This window comes from Festucalex cinctus, chromosome 8, assembly GCF_051991245.1.
Source record: "Festucalex cinctus isolate MCC-2025b chromosome 8, RoL_Fcin_1.0, whole genome shotgun sequence".
Taxonomy (NCBI): domain Eukaryota; kingdom Metazoa; phylum Chordata; class Actinopteri; order Syngnathiformes; family Syngnathidae; genus Festucalex; species Festucalex cinctus.
Genome location: NC_135418.1, coordinates 7,513,813 through 7,533,318, shown reverse-complemented (window position 1 = coordinate 7,533,318; position 19,506 = coordinate 7,513,813). Strand labels below are relative to the sequence as shown.

The 19,506-nt window shown below is 40.7% G+C and overlaps 1 protein-coding gene across 4 annotated transcripts in view; it reads right to left on the bottom strand.

Moving 5' to 3' along the window:
• Positions 1 to 18,577, bottom strand: part of LOC144023789 (receptor-type tyrosine-protein phosphatase gamma-like) — a 390,627-nt gene extending 372,050 nt beyond the window's left edge. For 3 of the 4 annotated variants that reach the window (XM_077529655.1, XM_077529649.1, XM_077529651.1), the window contains exon 1: positions 17,994 to 18,577. In XM_077529655.1, the coding sequence (XP_077385781.1) occupies positions 17,994 to 18,087 (94 nt within the window). In that variant the 5' untranslated portion in view covers positions 18,088 to 18,577. The remainder of the gene's footprint in view (positions 1 to 17,993) is intronic. The other variant, XM_077529650.1, reaches the window with a different exon arrangement.
• Between the last annotated feature and the right edge of the window lie 929 nt (positions 18,578 to 19,506).

Here is a 19,506-nt window from a genome sequence, read left to right as displayed (position 1 = left end):
TCATAGTCTGTTACATATGTGTACCAATTTTCGTAGCTCTAGATTAAACGTACCACCGGCAATGCTTCGTTAAGTAAGAATTTTGAAACTGTAAATTTGATGCCCCGCCACCGTCATATAGTATGTCAAAAACTTTAGATTTTTTACCATGATGTTGTCCCAGGTGTTGAGATGGTACAGCCCAAGTTTGAAGTCAATCGGGTTAACCGTGTAGGAGAAGCGGGAAAAAGTATGACCCCTGTAAATGTGCAAAAATGGGCCAAAATTGGACATTCAAATACTCATACCTCACTTCCTGTCTATTTTAGGGTACACATATCAAAGAGGTTTTTGTTCATCTGGATGTGCTACAGGTGCCACACAATTTTCGTAGCCATAGGACAATCGTAGCGGGACAGGGATCCGTTAAACCTATGTAGGTGGCGCTACAGAGCCATTTTTCTGTTATCATGTATGGCGACTTTAAAATATCAAATTTTTCGCCAGACCCGATCTGCGTGTAAAGTTTGGTGAGTTTTCGTTCATGTTTAGTGCCTCAAAAATGTGGTTGTTTGCGGAAAAGAATAATAACAAAGAAAAAGAAGAAGAAGAAGAAGAATAATAACTAGAGCTGCGAGCAGCTATAAAGGGCCCTCGCAACCCGGGCCACGTTGGGGTATTTGCACGTCGGGGTACTGGCATGTTGGGGTACTGTCAAATAGGAAACCATCTAAATTGTAAACGTTTTTGCCATGCTTTGTGTTTTTAAAGTTTCATGGAAAGGCCAAAAACGATGCACAATTAACAAAATAAAATCAAAATGGATTGGCACATGGCTATATAGAATACTTTTTGAATATATTCGGCATGCCTGCCAATATTCACACATCTAGCTGAATCATATAATCGGAAAGACTTCATAAAAATGTCTAGAGGGCGCTATTGAGCCATTTATTACAAATAGCACAACAAATCTCTAAATAAAATATTCATGTTCTAGACAGGTCTGGTGCGTGTGCAAAGTTTTGTGAGTTTTCACCCATATTTAGACTCTCAAAAAAGCATTTTTCTTCACAAACAATGCATGGCTACAGCAAAGGCGTGTGACAAAATAAAAAAATTCAATAACTTTTCATCTTAAATATCTTAAGATGAAACACGCCAAAGAATGAAGACGATCTGATAAGTTCTGTTGAAAATATGACCCCTATAAAAGGCCCCAAAAAATGGCTACAAATACCAAAGTAAATCAAAATGGCAGACTTCCTTTTTGATTCAGCATATGGCTTTAGAAACCTTTTTGTAAGTCTTAGGCTGATAGGTATCCCAATTTTTACAAATCTAGCTGAATCATAAAACACAAAACATTTGCAAAAGCTTCATAAAAATGTCTAGAGGGCGCTATTGAACCATTTATTGCAAATTGAATAAGAAATCTCTAAAATATTCATGCTGATGACAAGCCTGATGTGTGTGTAAAGTTTCATGAGTTTTTGCACATGTTTAGACCAAAAAAAAAAAGTAACATTTTACTTGGCAAACAATGCATCGCCATGACAACGGCGTGCGACAAAATAAATAACTTTCGATAACTTTGCATCTTAAACATCTTAAGATGAAGCACACCAAGTTTAAAGACAGTCGGATAAATTTTGTAGGAGGAGTTCGTTAAAATATGACCCCTAAAAAAGGCCACAAAAAATGGCTACAAATCCCAACGTAAATCAAAATGGTGGACTTCCTGATTGGTTTAGCATATTGCTCCAAGAGACTTTTTTTGTACATCCTGAGCTCTTATGTTTGCCTGCAAATTATCATAGCTTTAGGTGTTTAATCAAAACGCAAAATATGGTGTGCAATTCCCATGCATTGCTATGGCAACAGCGTGTGACAAAATAAAAAACTTTCGATTACTTTGCATCTTAAACATCTTAAGATGAAACATACCAAGTTTGAAGACAGTCGGATAAATTTTGTAGGAGGGGTTCGTTAAAATATGACCCCTGAAAAAGGCCACAAAAAATGGCAACAAATCCCATCATAAATCAAAATGGCGGACTTCCTGTTTGGTTTAGCCCATGGTTCCAAGAGACTTTTTTGTACATCGTGGGCTCTTATGTATGCCTGCAAATTATCATAGCGCTAGGTGAAACCTACAACCGGGAATGCTTAGTTAAAGAGGAGTTTTTTAGCTCAAAATGTGATGCCCGGCCCCTGGGGGACTTCCTGTTGCGTTTAGCACATGGCACCAAGAGACATTTTTGTAGATCCTGGGCTGTTACATATGTCTACAATTTTTCGTCACTCTAGCTGCTTCGTACAACTGGGAATGCTTCATTAAGAAGGATTTCTTTCCTTTGCAAAAAGTGCATGCCACGATAACAGCATGTGACGAAATAAAAAACTTTCAATAACTTTTCATTTTCAACATCTTAAGATGAATCACACCAAGTTTGAAGATGATCGGATAAACTCTGTAGGAGGAGTTTGTTAAAATATGACCCCTATGAAATGGCCAAAAAAAATGGCAACACATTCCAAAGTAAATCAAAATGGCGGACGTCCTGTTAGGTTTAGCATATGGTTCAAAAAGAGTTTTTTGTAAATCGAGGGCTGTTATATACCTCTACAAATTTTGGTAACTCTAGGTGAAACGTACAGCCGGGTATGCTTTGTTAAAGAGGAGTTTTTTTTAGCTCAAAATGTGATGCCCGGCCCCTGGGGGACTTCCTGTTGGGTTTAGCACAGGGCACCAGGAGACTTTTTTGTACATCTTGGGCTGTTACATATGTCTACAAATTTCCGTAGCTCTAGCTGCTTCGTACAACTGGCAATGCTTCTTTAAGGATATTTTTTTTCCTTTGCAAACAGTGCATGCCATGACAACAGCGTGCGACGAAATACAAAGCTTTCAATAACTTTTCATCTTCAACATCTTAAGATGAATCACACCAAGTTTGAAGATGATCGGATAAACACTGTAGGAGGAGTTCGTTAAAATAAGACTCCAATGAAATGGCCAAAAAAATGGCAACACGTTCCAAAATAAATCAAAATGGTGGACTTCCTGTTAGGTTTAGCATATGGTTCAAAAAGAGTTTTTTGTAGGTCATAGCCTGTTACATATGTGTACCAATTTTCGTAGCTCTAGATTAAACGTACAACCGGCAATGCCTCGTGAAGTAAGAATTTTTAAACTCTAAATTTGATGCGCCGCCGCCGTCATATAGTATATCAAAAACTTTAGATTTTTCACAATGATGTTGTCCCAGGTGTTGAGATGGTACATCCCAAGTTTGAAGTCAATCGGGTTAACCGTGTAGGAGAAGCGGGCAAAAGTATGACCCCTGTAAATGTGCAAAAATTGGCAAAAATTGGACATTTAAATACTCATACCTCACTTTCTGTCTATTTTAGGGTACACACTTCAAAGAGGTTTTTGTTCATTGGGATGTGCTACAGGTGCCACACAATTTTCATAGCCGTCGGACAATCGTAGCGGGACAGGGATCCGTTTAACCTATGTAGGGGGCGCTAAGGAGCCATTTTTCTGTTATCATGTATGGCGACTTTAAAATATCAAATTTTTCGCCAGGCCTGATGTGCGTGTAAAGTTTGGTGAGTTTTCGGTCACGTTTAGTGTCTCAAAAATGCGATTGTTTGCGGAGAAGAATAATAATAAGAATAATAATAATAAGAAGAATTCCTACAAAAACAATAGGGCCTCGCAGCGGCACCGCCGCCGCCGCTGCTCGGGCCCTAATAAGAATTCCTTCAGGAACAATAGGGACCTCGCAGCGGTCGCTGCTCGGGCCCTAATAAGTTTTTATTCACCTGCTCCTCAGCTGATGTTCCCCTGCTACTTTCATCTGTATTGTTTGATTTGTCACCTTCCGCTGGCCCTCCTTTACCACCATCATTTTCCTCCTCATTCTCATTTTTTTTTAAAGAAAATAATCAGCAATAGAACGCTTCATTTTTTGAAAAATTCGCTGCCGCTTTTCCCTGAGCCCCGCACGACACGCTACCACACCACACCCGCCTCCATTGCTTTTGCATTACAGGAGGCGCGCGGCGAGAAGGGGGCGGGATCATTTGAACTCTCCAAGACAAGCTTGCATTCCCCAATGCGTGTGGATCTGCCATAACATTTTACAAGTGGCAAGTCATGCCAACATTGAACCATATTTACAATTTCATATGGACCACATGGATGAAATATTGCGATATTTGTAAATGGACCCTCTGCCACTGGCGCTCTCATTCAAGTTAATGAGAACACATGACTGCGATTTTTTTTTTTTTTAAACCACAAACATTACAAATCCATCCACTAGTACATTTTAAATTGTAAGTATAGTTCAGCGTTGTTGTAAAAGATTATTACATTGATTGTATGTACCGTATTTTTATGATTTTGGCGAAGACTGGAGGGCGCCTTAAGTTCTCTCGTGCAAACAAGGAAATGGGCGTGTGCCACGACTCTCTACGTTGCTGTCGGTCAATCAGATGACAGGTGACGACGCGGCCCCTCTCGTCTCCCGACGACCGGCGCTGCAGAACCACTGCCGAAAGGGTTTTAAACAGAGGTTACAATGGAACCGCTCGGCCCCGAAAGAGTCCCATGGAGACATCCGGGGACAAAAAATGCCACTTCCCGTGTGGAACCGGTCCAGTGGAAAATCACCATATTATACATGTTTGTATGTAAATTGTAGTCTGCGCGTATGTAGGATGTGCCGATTAGGAAGTAGCGAGCCAATCACATTGCAGCGGGTCATGTTTCACTCAAATACTATTGGATTGAGTCGGCGCACGGAGGCGCGCTCTTGTTGCTCCGGGAGAGCCAGCGGAGGACACGGCGACTTTTGAATGTACGTTTTAAACATAGTGCAGAGGGAGCATGAATGCACTCGCGCTATTTTTTTTCACCAGCACGCACTTGAAAGTTGCCCGCATTTGCGAGTGAAATGCTTGCACTGTCGAGCCCTGTGTAACCAGAATCTAGTTTCAACTGGTTTTAGGCTATGTGATGTTATGTGATCTCAAGACCTATGTGATGTCAATTTTAAGCTATACAGCTTGGTGATTTCAGGACCTATGTGATGGCAATCTTTAATCCTTTACTTAGTCACAACCAATCAGATCGATTCACTGTCTGTGGTAGCTTCTGAGAAGTGTGTGTCTTTGTCGGATTATTACTTCTGCTACCACTGTCTTTCTGTGCAACTCTTTGTTTCTCGTCGAGTCAAGTTTGTTCCAAGCCTCTCGATGTGAATAAATAGTTGAAATCTTATTTGTGTCTCCGCTTTGGGATCCACCCTTCAGCACTTAACAGCTATGGTGTAACTATAAAGGGCGCAGCAAATATCGTAATAAGGTGGTAACATTTCTTTTACCTTTCAGAGGGCAATCGTAGCTGCCTCCATCCCTGTCAGCTGGAATGACTGATGGGAGGCGAGTGAAGTGCATTCCCCCATTCAAGATGAAAAAGTGTTCCGGGAAACGGCAGGAACACCCATCTACACCTTTCACTGGTGTATTGGAGAGCTGTCACAGCCCCAGAGTGAATGGCCACCTATCAAGTCTGACAAATGAACAGAAAGTGTCTGAAAGTCCTGACAAGGCACCCCTGGCCAAAAAAATACCACCTGGCAGACTTCAAGCTGCCTCACTGTCAGGGATACGCCGTCAATTTGAATCTTAGCGACGCTAAAACAACCTGACAGCGTCACTAGTTTCAATCTAGAGGGCAGGGATAGACCAAATGCACTCTTTCACACCATGTCTGTTGATTTCTCTATTCCATCTCCTTCTCCGCTCACCTCCTGGTGTTTGTTTGGTGTCGCCATGACTTAGAGTCATCAGCCTGCACGCTGGCCGACAGCTTGTCAGTCTAACCTCCTTTAACACTCTGCAGCCCCAAACGGTGACACAGAAGCATCACGCACAGCAAAATAGAGAAAATGCTTTTAGTTGTGTACTCCCATCTGCTTTTATCAACATCTCATGCTGTCTATACATATTTTCTCCTTGTTTTTTTCCATGTCTCTGTTGTGTGTCTTGCTGCACGCAAACCCAAGTAGCCACAGTAACTGGCAGCATTTGTTGTACTGAAAAGAAAAACATAAAACATAAGATATAGGATATTTTGTTTTAACAATTTACAATAGAAGGACAATGGAACCATGAAGAAGAGCAACTGAAGAAAACAAATTGTGTTTGAAAACATTCAGTATAACCCGTTTACGTGTGAGCGGAAAGTTTATTCCCATATATGTAACCCGATCCCGTAATCTGAATCCATGAAGCAGTCAGTTTTATTTTTTATTTTTACTTTTATTATTTATGTTTTCAGGCTGCAAAACCCCTCACCCTACAGGCATTAACATTTTCTCATATTTCTTTCTTGTTTAAACATTCAATGTTCAAACCTTCGTATGTGCAATATATGCTGCATATACAAGTATTTCCTGGACCCAAAAGACCAAGGTCGTGTTCAAATGGCCACCCTTATCCTCTAATCCCTAGTATTCACTATATAGTCCTGCGTTCTCAGGGTTGGGGAATCCAGGTTCAGAAAGTAAAATCCTGAAACAATTTGGCTTTAGCTACAGGTGCTTCTACTCAACAAGTGGAGGCGAGCTTGTTTACCTGCCAGTTGAGTAGAAGCACCTTTGGCTAAAGCCAATCTGTGGCAACTCAACCCATGAGTGATTTTTTTAAATGTTTTTTTTTTTTTTTAAGAATATTTTACTCTCTTCCAAGTGCAAAGTTTATTCTGTTTTGATTGGAGAGAGAGAGAGAGAGAGAGAGAGAGAGAGAGAGAGAGAGAGAGAGAGAGAGAGAGAGAGAGAGAGAGAGAGAGATATTACAAGCACCTTAAAGCCCCTCGCATTAAAATTGTTATCATTTTCACACCTATTTATCTTGACTTTTCCTGTGCAACAATACACCATCATTTCCTGCTAGAATCAACTGTAAAAACGGAAGGGGTGTTTTTTTTTCCAATTATCTTGTCAATTCCAAGAAATTGCCTCATTATGAAAGTGCACCAAAAACAGCATCCTACAAGGGTTACTGCCTGCCGAGTGCCGACACTCCTATAACAGTCACATTGTCTGTAGACACAAACAAGACATGGTATCTTTTAATCAATCTATTAAGGAAAGCTGGGGGGGGGGGGGGCAATGACAGGCCCTGAGCTCACTGATAAAGTGACCCTTGCGCAGACGTGCAAGAATTTTCCTGGCCACAGCGGAGTGCAGATAATAGCCAAGTGAGCACTGAGATGATGATGATGATAATGTTGGCAACCGAGAGCCATGAAGCATATCCAATCTCTTCCCTAAATGTCAGCCCCCGCCCACCTCTTCGCCTCTCGTATCACTGTAACAAAAAGGCTCCGATAGAAGCTTGGTGACACAGATGCCTGCTTAGAACGGTTAACCAACACACTTGTCTCATTTGTGGCTGGCTTTTAAAGATGTGGACGTGGCACACATGAATTCACATACGGGTTCACTGCACTGAGATGGAGGGCGAATGTTAAAAAAGGGAGCAAAAAAAAAAGAGACAGAGATAGATGGAGAGCGGGATATGCATGTTGTTGGGCCAGCAGATTCGCTAGCTGAGGCACTTGGGAGATTACAATGACTGTTCTGTTTTTTCCTCCCGTGCCAGGAGCGACAGGGCCCATTCATTTTTCACGTCAGAAAGTGACAGATTGAAAGCCAAAAATCTCTTTCTTGCCGTTTCTTCTGTCTTCTTCCTTTTCTTTCCCCATCTCTTGAGTGTTTTGTTAACCCAGGGCTGAAGAGCGGCGCAATGACAGCGGTGTGATGCCTCAATGCTGACACCGCATGTTGCCGACAGAAGAGGAAAAGTGATGCCCTGTGTCAGCTAGCAGACGCCTGTGGTAGTGTTCAGCACTTTTCATCCCCAAAACAACAGATGTTCGCGTGGCTATAAACCGGCCATTGTGTGGATGACCAGAGGCGTGTTGGCTGCAGTCAGGTTGCTTCTGCAGACTGCGCCTCACAAAGGCCTGTAGTTCTAGTAGCAGCATCATTAGTATGTTGTTTTGCAGTGGAGTATGACATTATTAAGGCGGACTTCAGCATAAACAACGTACTCGGCTCCTAGAAAGCTCTGACAATAAAACGCTTAACCGCATGTCTCCGAACACTGCAGGCTGGAGCCAGGGCCACGATTGTGGGTGTCATATCCACCCACAAGTCTGCTTCATTATTCGACTGGTAGAAAAAAAATCTACATGGAAATAATAAGATATCTCAGACTTTACACATTACATTATCGTTCATAAACCATACATGCATCTCTGTAAATATCTAAACACTAAAAGCATAGTTTGATATACAGCGATCCAATTATGTAACACAAATGTTTGACATACCAAACAATGTCAGTGGTGACTGATGTGGAAATATGGATATTATTCAAAGTGAATTTAATGTGTGTATTTATTTGCTCAGATTCACTCAGCCTGACGTCCTTCTTCATTGAACCTCTGCCTGTGCCTGCATTCAGATTATCATGGTGCAATGTGATGTATCACACTTCAGGGCTCGACAGTGCGAGCATTTCACTCGCAAATGCGGGCAACTTTAAAGTGCGTGCTGGTGAACAAAAATGCCGCTCGTGCAGTGCGAGTCCATTAATGCTCCCTCTGCACTATGTTTAAAACGTACATTCAAAGTCACCGTTTCCTCCCCTGGCTCTCTTGTACTCGCATCGAGGGTGCGCCGCCGTGCGCCGACTCAATCCAATAGTATTTGAGATTCCACACGGAAGCGGCATTTTTTTGTCCCCGGATGTCTCCATGGGACTCCATGGGCCGAGCGGTTGTGTTGTAACCGCTGTTTAGAACCCTTTCGGCAGTGGTTCTGCAGCGCCGGTCGTTGGGAGACAAGAGGGGCCGTCGTCACCTGTCATCTGACTGGCCACAGCAACGCAACAAGCGACGCCGTGGGCCGTGGCACACGCCCATTTCCTTGTTTGCGCGAGAGAACTTCGCCAAAGACCCAAAGTCATAAAAATACAGTATATACAATAAATGTACTAATGTTTGACAACAACGCTGAACTATATTTACAATTTAAAAGGTACTTGTGGATGGATTGTAATGTTTGTGGTTTCAAAAAAAATCGCGAGTGTACAACGCTCGCTGGTCGTGTGTTTTCATTCACTTGAATGAGAGCAAATTTAAAAAAAAAAAATGAAGCACTCTATTGCTGATTATTTTCTAAAACAAAATGAGAATGATGGTGGTAAAGTAGGGCCAGCGGAGGGTGCCAAATCAAACGATATAGATTATTCTGCCCATCAGAAGTTTTAGCTTGAATTTGTGCAGTCTTTAAGCGCCCTCCTGTGGTTGCTAGGTTTAACACCATTCCAATGTGGCCGCACGCAACGCCGACACGTTCATTGTTACGCAGGCTGTTGGATCTTATTTTTGTTGTTGCTTTGGACGAGAATTGTCCATAAATACATGCGATGCCAATATAAAAACACTGTAGGACAATTAGAGATTGTTGAATGTGCAATGTAACTAGCTACTAGCATGAAAGTGTGTCGTGTATAGTTAGCTACATTGTTTATTTTCTAGTTTTACGACTACTTAAATAGGGTAATGGTCAGAGGCCATTTGTTCAAATTAACAGCACAAAAGTAAAATGAAGTCTGGTTATTTGGAACGTCGTTAACTCGCTGTCTAGCTGGTGAAATCTAGAAGCTTCAGAGAGAGGACAGCATACAGATGAAAAGGTCAGAGGAGCAGCGGTGAAGAAAAGAAAAGTACTGACTTTTACTGAGCTAAACAAAATAATGTTGACATGAGTTAAGTTATACGAAAGGATTGACTTGTTTTAATAGCCACTGCTGTTGCAGGCAAACCTCGTGTTCCAATCAAATATTTTGCAAATATATCGAGTTGCGTACGCCTAAGCCACACCTCCACAAAAAAATAGTGCGACCAAATCCTGTGCTGTGCGAGCAACCAAAAATGTTATTCGCACCAATGCTAGTAGTGGAAAAGTTAGTGTAGAGCCCTGCACTACCACATACACTTAACGCAGTACAAACACAATTCACAACCCTATAACAACTAGTGAAATGTTACATTTGATGTACTTTGTTCTCTCACCTACAATCATATTAAATTGAGACTGTTGGGAAACATATTTTGTAGCTTTTGTATTTAAAATATAGTAGGTGTAGGTGATATTTTCACTATTTAGACCTTGATACAAAGCAGAAAGTGGAGGAAACCATTTTTGCTTGTAAATATGAATCATCTTTATTCACCACTGTGTTAAAAATAGAAATGTTGTTACTGGTTTAGTTGGAAACAGTTCATTTGCAAATTTTGAAATGATTTGCATCGATATTAAACACATTTATTAGCAGCAAATGCCATGTTTAATTTATGCCGGGGGCCGCTTAAAAGCAGACGGTGGGCCACAAATGGCCCGCAGACCATAGTTTGGACAATGGTATTGATCATTTTCCACTGCTGCACTGTGTAGAAAAAGAAGTCATACAAATTCCACAGTCTTTGTGAATTATAATGTGTGTAAAACGATGTCATATTTGTATCCCTCCCAAAATATGAGGGAGCGATACAAGGGTTTACTGTAGTTTTGTCTTTTGTGCCGACATTAAATCAACAAATACATCATTAAATAATTAAATAAATGTGTCATTAATTAATTCAAAGTGTCATTTATTAATTAAGTGTGTCATTAATTAATTAAATTCCCTATGATTATTTATTTATTTCTCTATTTAATTATTTCATGGTCACTGTGTTGTGGTGTTTCATGAATTTATTTTATCTGTCAAACTCGCCCAAAAATAAATAAATAAAAGGCAAAAATAAATAAATAAATAAATCCAGTCATCCATCCATCCATCCATCCATCCATCCATCCATTTTCTTGACCACTTATTACTCACAAGGGTCGCGGGGTAAATAAATAAATAAATAAATAAATCCATCCATCCATTTTCTTGACCGCTTATTCCTCACAAGGGTCGCGGGGAAATAAATAAATACATAAATATTAGTAATAGGGAATTTAAGTAATGACACATTTAATTAATTAATGACACTTTTATTTATTTATTTAATTGTGTATTTATTCATTTAATGTTGGCACTTTTGCTCCTCCATAGTATAGTGGCTTTCAACAATATCAAGTAAAGTAAGATGACATTTCTTCTTTACTTGAATAGAACACACAATTATAGCAGCAGGTTGTTATTAATGAGCAGCCAGTGGACAAATTTGACCTGAAAAATGGAGAACCTGATGGTTTTCTAAGTCAAGGACATAGTGCAACCTCTGCTGACAAAAAAATACAGTACATGGCACATTTGTGGTTTAAAAAAAAAAGGAAGCTATGAGAGTACTGTGTTTATATTATAACTCAGATTCCATACTGTTGTCCGAGTTTAATGTTTGCGCGACCACAGTTTAAAAAAATGTTAGGTTTGTGTTCAAAAAACAGGATGACTTTCAAACGCTCATCCAATCCAACTTCCATGCTACTTAACCCGAGTAAGGTCACAAAGTTACCCAAAATGTAGCTACACAATCACAGAGAAAAACATTCAAACTCCACAAATAAAGGTCTTAAACATACATATTGAACAACGAAGCATGTGGTACATTTCCATGCTGACCTGTTAACTCGTATCATTATAAGCACAAAAAAATTATGGGTTTATGTTCACATGTGAGCCATTCAACATAAACCAGCTACTAGGGTTTTCCTAAACAAATAATTTTAGAATCTATTATCCTATCGATCGATTGCTCAAGCAATCGCTTCGCAGAGCGGTGTATCGGCGCTCGAATGCCGCATAGAGCACATCTTGGACGGCCACGAGTGCGCGGACAGCCCGCTGCTGAAACAAGGACCGCTGGCATGCCCATTCCGCGCGCATCTCGGCAGTCGTCAGTGAGCTCACGACCAGCTGGAGCCATGGATGTGCATCACATAGGCTTGCTCTTTTTTTTTTTTTTTTCCCCTGGTACACATTTTCCCACTCAAACTGGGTCTCTGCTTAGCGATATGTTGACAACAGACATTCCTCAAGCTATGCTAAGATACGTTAAGCATTCTTGCAGTTTAGCACAAATGAGTTTCTATTTCCAACTGTCACACATCTTAACATGATATCGAGTCTACAAACACCATGCAGTACTTTCCACGACCTTCTCACCAGCTATGAAAGAATAAAAGGATGTTGCCTTGCATCTGAGCAATGCAGTGGATTGCTGCCTTGAGACAGGGGACCACAGTTAAAATCACAGTCACCATTGCTAACATCTTCATGGGTATGCTAGACCCTAATTGCAAGCCACTGCCTGTGTTATAAAAATGAGTGGGATGTATCGCCATAAGTTGTAAAAACACGGACTTAATTTACGTTGTGTAAAAACTAGTGCTGTCAAAGTTATAGCCTTAACGAATTAATTAATCACAAAAATTATCGCATTAATCATGTATTAACGCAGATTCATCACTTAATTTTGACCGCAGATGATCCTTTAGCTGACAGCTACATTAAAGCTGTGGTGTCAAACATACGGCCCGCGGGCCGGATCAGGCCCGCAAAAGGGTTTAATCCAGTCCGCGAGATGATTTTGTAAAGAAAATAATAATAATAATAATAAATAAACATAATAATTTGTAATGTCGGACTAATTAATCAGCCGGCCACAATCAAAACATATAAATTAATAATTTCACAAGCAGTCCTCAAATGAGCAATGCAACTTGTATGGGGAATCGTCATCCTGGATGTCATTATTTTACACACAACTTCAACTATGGTTTGTTTAATTATTATTATTTTTTTGTAATCATACACCGACATAAACGTGTTAAATACGACAACGTCCTTATAACATCATTAACTGCGACATGCAATGCATTCCGGGAACAATATATATGCAAAAAAAAAAAAAAAAGATCGATTTAACATGTCCGGAACGTATACTTCCAAAGTGTTGACGTGTTCCTTTTGCATTCGTGTTATTTTTCGGAACAATATGATTACAGATGAGCTCCGTAATTTTGGGCTGGTCCACGAAAATCTGCGTATAAATGACGGCAATTGATTTTAAGATATATACCGTTATTTTACCCATGCGGCCCACTTAATAATCCATGCGGCCCCTGAGCTAACATGAGTTTGACACCCCTGCATTAAAGTAAAGCATTAAATAAATGCGTATGATATTCAAAATATTTGTTCATGTCAAACCATCTGGGTCATCCCCCCGCCCCATTTTAAATTATGCAACTAATTAAGCGTGTGCAGTGGATAAAATTTTTTTGAAGACGTTCTCATAACATCCATCCATTTTCTTGACCGCTTATTCCTCACAAGGGTCGCGGGGGGTGCTGGCGCCTATCTCAGCTGGCTCTGGGCAGTAGGCGGGGGACACCCTGGACTGGTTGCCAACCAATCGCAGGGCACACAGAGACGAACAAACATCCACACTCACACGCACACCTAGGGACAATTCAGAGCGCCCAATTAACCTGCCATGCATGTCTTTGGAATGTGGGAGGAGACCGGAGTACCCGGAGAAGACCCACGCGGGCACGGGGAGAACATGCAAACTCCACCCAGGAAGGTCCGAGCCTGGACTCGAACCGGAGACCTCAGAACTGGGAAGCGGACGTGCTAACCACTCGACTACCGTGCCGCCCCTCACAAGGGTCGCGGGGGCTGCTGGCGCCTATCTCAGCTAGCTCTGGGCAGTAGGCGGGGGACACCCTGGACTGGTTGCCAGCCAATCGCAGGGCATCTCATAACATTAAATGTAAAAAAATTAACACATAAGTGCTCTTTAACTTTGGCGGGCAAAAATGTTGATTAAAAGAAGCCTTTTAAATTCAGCAATTTACTCATTTGCTCGCCACCATTTTCAGTTAAGCAACCCCCTTCGCTCACGGCTGTTTTAATGGATTTTGAGGGATTTTGCAAGGCCCACAGAATATTGTGTTCTATTTCTATAAAATCATGGAACCTACCAAAAGAAACTCAACTCAACTCAACTTTATTTATAAAGCGCTTGAAGAACAGGCGTTGCTGTATACAAAGTGCTGTACATAAACATCAGTTTTGCAATAAACAAGAACAAAGCAAACAGCAAGTGTGAATACAGTTTTTTTTTTGTTTGTTTGTTTTTTTACAAGTAAGTACATTATACATCAGTGAACAAATAAGAAGTAGTGAATAAAGAGATAAATAAATACATAAATAAGTAGACTAAATATCAAACTCATACACACGACAAAACACCAAGAACAAGTCTCATGTTGCGCCAAAAGCCAAAGAATACAGATGTGTTTTAAGACGTCTTTTAAAAGAGGATAATGAGGGGGACTGCCTAATATTTAGTGGTAGGTCGTTCCAAAGGGAGGGACCGGCAACAGCAAAGGCTCGATCTCCTCTAAGCCTCCGCTTAGCTCTCGGTACCTCCAATTGAGTCTGGTCTGCTGATCTGAGGCACCGGGCAGGTGTGTAGGGGTGCAAGAGCTCGGCGAGGTAAGGTGGGGCAAGACCATTGAGAGATTTGAAAACAAATAGAAGAATCTTAAAGTGGATTCTAAATTTCACGGGCAGCCAGTGAAGAGAGGCCAGGATAGGGCTTATGTGTTCCCTCTTACGGGCACCAGTAAGGAGACGAGCAGCAGCATTTTGGACAAGCTGGAGACGCTGCAGGGAGGACTGGCTGATCCCAAAATAAAGTGCATTACAATAATCCAGCCGAGATGTAACAAAAGCATGGATTACCATTTCTAAGTGCTGCTGAGATAGGAGATTTTTTATCTTAGCCAGCTGTCTAAAATGAAATAAGCTGGGTTTGACAACAGAAAACAAAAGAAAGATTCAAATTTGTTTTTTCATCAGGAAGCAAAGTATATTTGTATCGGTTTAGCATTACAATATAGCTAAGTTTCATCATTATTCACAAACCTATTGTAAACACAGGGGAAAAGAGCTTGTTGCAACATTGCCTTGGCTGAGCTCTTATACTCTGCTGTCACCTGCTGGCCATTATTTTGTAATACCTACCATTGCTTTAAGCAACCTCTTCAGGTCAGAAGCTGCATTAAAGCCTTCTGTATGCTCTAGCATTAAATCAAAACCAAAAAAACATTAAAAAAAAAAATGTATAAATAAATTATTGGGACCATGTCAATATTTAAAATAGAACGTGTTTATACGTTTTCGGCAGCAAATGAGTTAATCGTGATTAATCAAAAGTCTAAGATGTGATTAATCTGATTAAAAAATGTAATCGTTTGACAGCTCTAGTACTAAAAAATAGGCTGCACACTGTAGCGACAGTTGACGAGAAGTACCCCTTATACCTTAAATGGAAAGTTTCACTGACTGCAGTGTCCACTTCCCACCAAGAGAGGCCGCTAATATACTGTGAAATGTTTATTGTATACAACGATGCCTCACGCCTCAGGGCAAGATAATATTAGTTGACCACTATTTGTGGTCGACTTTTTTTCCCCCAGCCCTACCAGCTACCGTTGTCCACCCACAGCCAATATCATGACAGAAAGTTGTCAAGCTCAGGGAAGAGCACTGAATGAAATATAGCGTCAGAGAAAAAGAAACAATGTAAGAAACAGACAGACGGCGAGGACAACAGCATATCAATGTATATTATCCGATTCTATTTTTGTATCATTGCTAGCTTCACTGCACATTCATTAAGTCAGTATGAGGAAACAAACATCCATTTTTCATTTTGGTCTGTTTATTTTTAAGCAAGTAATTACTCTTTCTTTTTTCCTCTTAGTTCTAGTGACTTTATAAGTGACCAAAAAGTGATTTTTCAGCACCCTACCATTGGTAACTTAGGAGGACACTATATATTTATGTGGGGCGTGAGACTTAATGATTTATGCAAGTCTAACAAACAAAAATAATACACAAGAAAAATATTGAATACAATTTTTTAAAATATAAAACCATAAAACAAACAGTTACAGAAATTTAAAAAACAAACAAACAAGTGATTTAATTTCCTTGGTTGCCGAATTCCCATCATTTTCCCTAAAAAGGGCAAAATGCTCACACATAGTGGAAAAGTTCAGTGTTGTGATTTCCCAATTAATGAGATTGTTATTATTTATTTACCGTTTTGACTGGACCATCTAAAGACATTTGGCGTTGAAAATACATTAACATAAATGCCAATTGCTAATATTTGAACACGCTCATCTTGGTCTCTTTGCTGACTTTGGCTGGATGACGAATGTGGCAACACTACCCCCACGCAAAAGAAAATAAAAACAAAAAATGAGGAGCTGCTCTTGGAAACTGTAAACCAGTATTGAATGACTAAATAGTAAGATATAGATATATTCAACCAGAAACTTTCTTTCTCTCTGCAATAATGTTGTGTAATGTTGTTGTAAGTATAGACTCGAGAACATATGCAATATACTGTCGGTGGTACCCTAGGCAAGCTGAAAAGTAGGGTAGAACTGTATTACCGCAATAATATATATCTATAGACTGCCACAGGGCACCATCAATTTTAACATGACAGCAAGTCTTAAGGGAAAGATCTGGAGATGCCAAGGGTCCAGAGTGTAATCAAAACGCACATTAGTCAATAATTCACTCTTTGTGTGACTACAGACAGACGTTCCACGGCCCAACAGTTTCGAGTGAAAACATAAATCAAGACTTAATAAGCATCAGATAATCTGTTATCAGTAAAGTGCTACATTTTCAATGTTTCACTCTGTACGCACCAGCTAATTTCCGCTGTACTGTATATGGGAGACAATTAAAATGTCATTCAATACTTCAACATCACACTACATCAACAAACTGAAGCATTACACTAATCTTCTGCGGCATGGTTTAGTGGTAGAGTGGTCTCCCAACCCAGCGGTTGTGGGTTTGATCCCGGGCCCTTGTGACCATGTTGAATTATCCTTGAGCATGATACTGAATTCCCAGTTGCTTCTGATGCATTGTGCCAGACCATTTACCATTAAATTTCTCTAAATTTCTTCTTTTGTCATGTCTAAAATAATTTGGTTTTATAATCACATTCAAGTGATAATTCAGTATAATTAGTGTATCACATTGTATTTTTTTTGTTGGATTATATTGTGCGATTCAGGCTGCCTGAAGTTAAACATGTTCGCATCCTGACGCTAATAGTTCCGAACAGCAATGACCATAATGTATGTAATGTATAAATGTACAAATGTAAAAAAAAAAATGTACATAAATCCACCAGTAAAATGTAAATGTGGGGGGGGAAAAGAGAATGTTTGATTATATCATAGAGGTGGATTTGCATTGCAAATATGCTGCAAAACGTTTCACAATATGCATATATGGCCTACAACTAAAAATAAATAAATAAAAATAATAACTTTGGCCTATAATGTTGATTTAATGTCTCTGAATGTGTGGCGGCTTCGCAGCCAATTGAGATAACGGCTTTTTGTACAGGTATCACCATCTGACAGTTAACCTTCTGACAGTATCGCCATAAAAGTGACCAGTCGATCACTCCTCTTGCGATTATTTCATTCATCTCTAAAAAAAAAAAAAAAAGGTTTTCTTCTCAGTTCGCTCCGAAAAGCAAAACAAAACACTATTCGGGAAATTAGAAGATGACGAATCATGAGAAAGTTGAAGGCAGGGCGATTACAGTTTTACCCCGAATTGACAAGGCTTTCAAACAAGTCACACAGTTGCGTGACATTGGTGCACCCGGCTTCCTTTCGAGCAGTCCCAGTAATAATAAAACACGAAGAAGGAAATTGTAACCGAGCACCGAAACTCAAAGGCAATGGACTTACATCACTTGAAACTGCTTTTCTCCGCAGTGTTTTAACGCTCTATTATTTACACACACAAACAAAAACAAAAAAAACACAAGCAACAAAGCTCATGTTGACATGCTAATGAATGAAACTTACCGGGATGGCACTCCGCCCAGAATAAAACGAAGGAGGGTACGACCCAAGACAAAATCCAGCAGCAGTAGTAACACGTTTTCAGTAACCTCCACATTGTAAACTGGTGCACGTCCACATGCAAAAAAATTTAAATGAAATAAAAATAAGCCACAAGTGTTGAGTTCTCCCCCTTTGGGCTTTGAAATCGGCGACACCGCCGCTGCGTAAAAAGCAGCGCCTGGAGACGCAGCGTACGCTCAGGAGTCCTAACCGAGAGGATTAAAAAAACAAACAAAAATGTTGTTAGATATCCAGGTGAAAGTCTTCACGTCCCAGCATCACCCCGATATTCTTACACAAGAGCATACCAGTCAGCGACAGCGTGGTTTTGGAAAATTTGATACATGCACCAGAGGAGACTGCAGTCGCGTTCCACTTAGCCGCGTGGATGATATGAAAGATTCGGCAGTGAGTCAGGCAAAGCTCGCCGTGCAGTCACAAGAGAAGAAAGTAGCTGCTGCTTGTTGGGGGATGAAGAGCGACAAGGTGCTCGCTTCTCCATCCGTCCAGGAAGTCGCGTGTAAATCCAAGTATGACAGAGACTTTAAAACAGTCTTGATGGGAGGGGAGGGTGTATTGGGGGGGGGGGGGGGGGGGGGGGGTCTACGGAGTCAGGAATGAAACCGGGCAGTTCTGCTGGATCCTAGCGCCGGCAGTAATGACGCACGCGAACGCACACGCACATACCCGCGGGCGTACGCGCGCACGCGCACACGGGGCCTTTCAAAAACTTCGAGGAAATTGTAACATTGCTTCATTATTTGCACATACCTGTTGGGTGAAAACAAATTTAACATTCTGTATATTGTTATGTTTTAACAAGCTCATTATTAGCTGGTCTGACATTCAACCAATGTTAGTTTAGTTGATGTGCAGCCTGACATCATCACCTTCAAGCTCTTTGGCACTCGCCTGGGTTGATTTTCCACTTTCAATATAAAATAAAAACAATCAGATATTATTCAAATTATTGGGACATAACAATGTGAAAAAGGGGCGTCACTAGGTTTCATGGAAGTGGGGGGGCGTGCTTACCCCCTAGGACAGGGCTGGGCAAACTTGGTCCTCGAGGGCCGGAGTCCAGCAGGTTTTGGTTGTTTCCCTTCTCCAACACAGCTGATATATGATCAGCTAATCAGCAAGCTCTGCATAAACCTGATAACGATCCTGTTGATTGGAATCAGCTTGTGTTGGAGGAGGGAATCCTCCAAAACCGGCAGGACTCCTGCCCTCGAGGACCGAGTTTGCCCACCCCTGCTATTACTATATGTAAATCTGCGAATGAGCGCCACAGTGAAAACATGGACTGGATTTTTAGTAATAAGAACGTTTTCGACATGATTAAGTGGAATGGATTGGTATAATGACACACGAGAAGCATGGACGACCTTACACTTGGAAATAAAGGGAAACCAACAGATTTAGGATTATATGTACATGAATAATGAGGTTATGTGCCTGAATATTTAGTTCA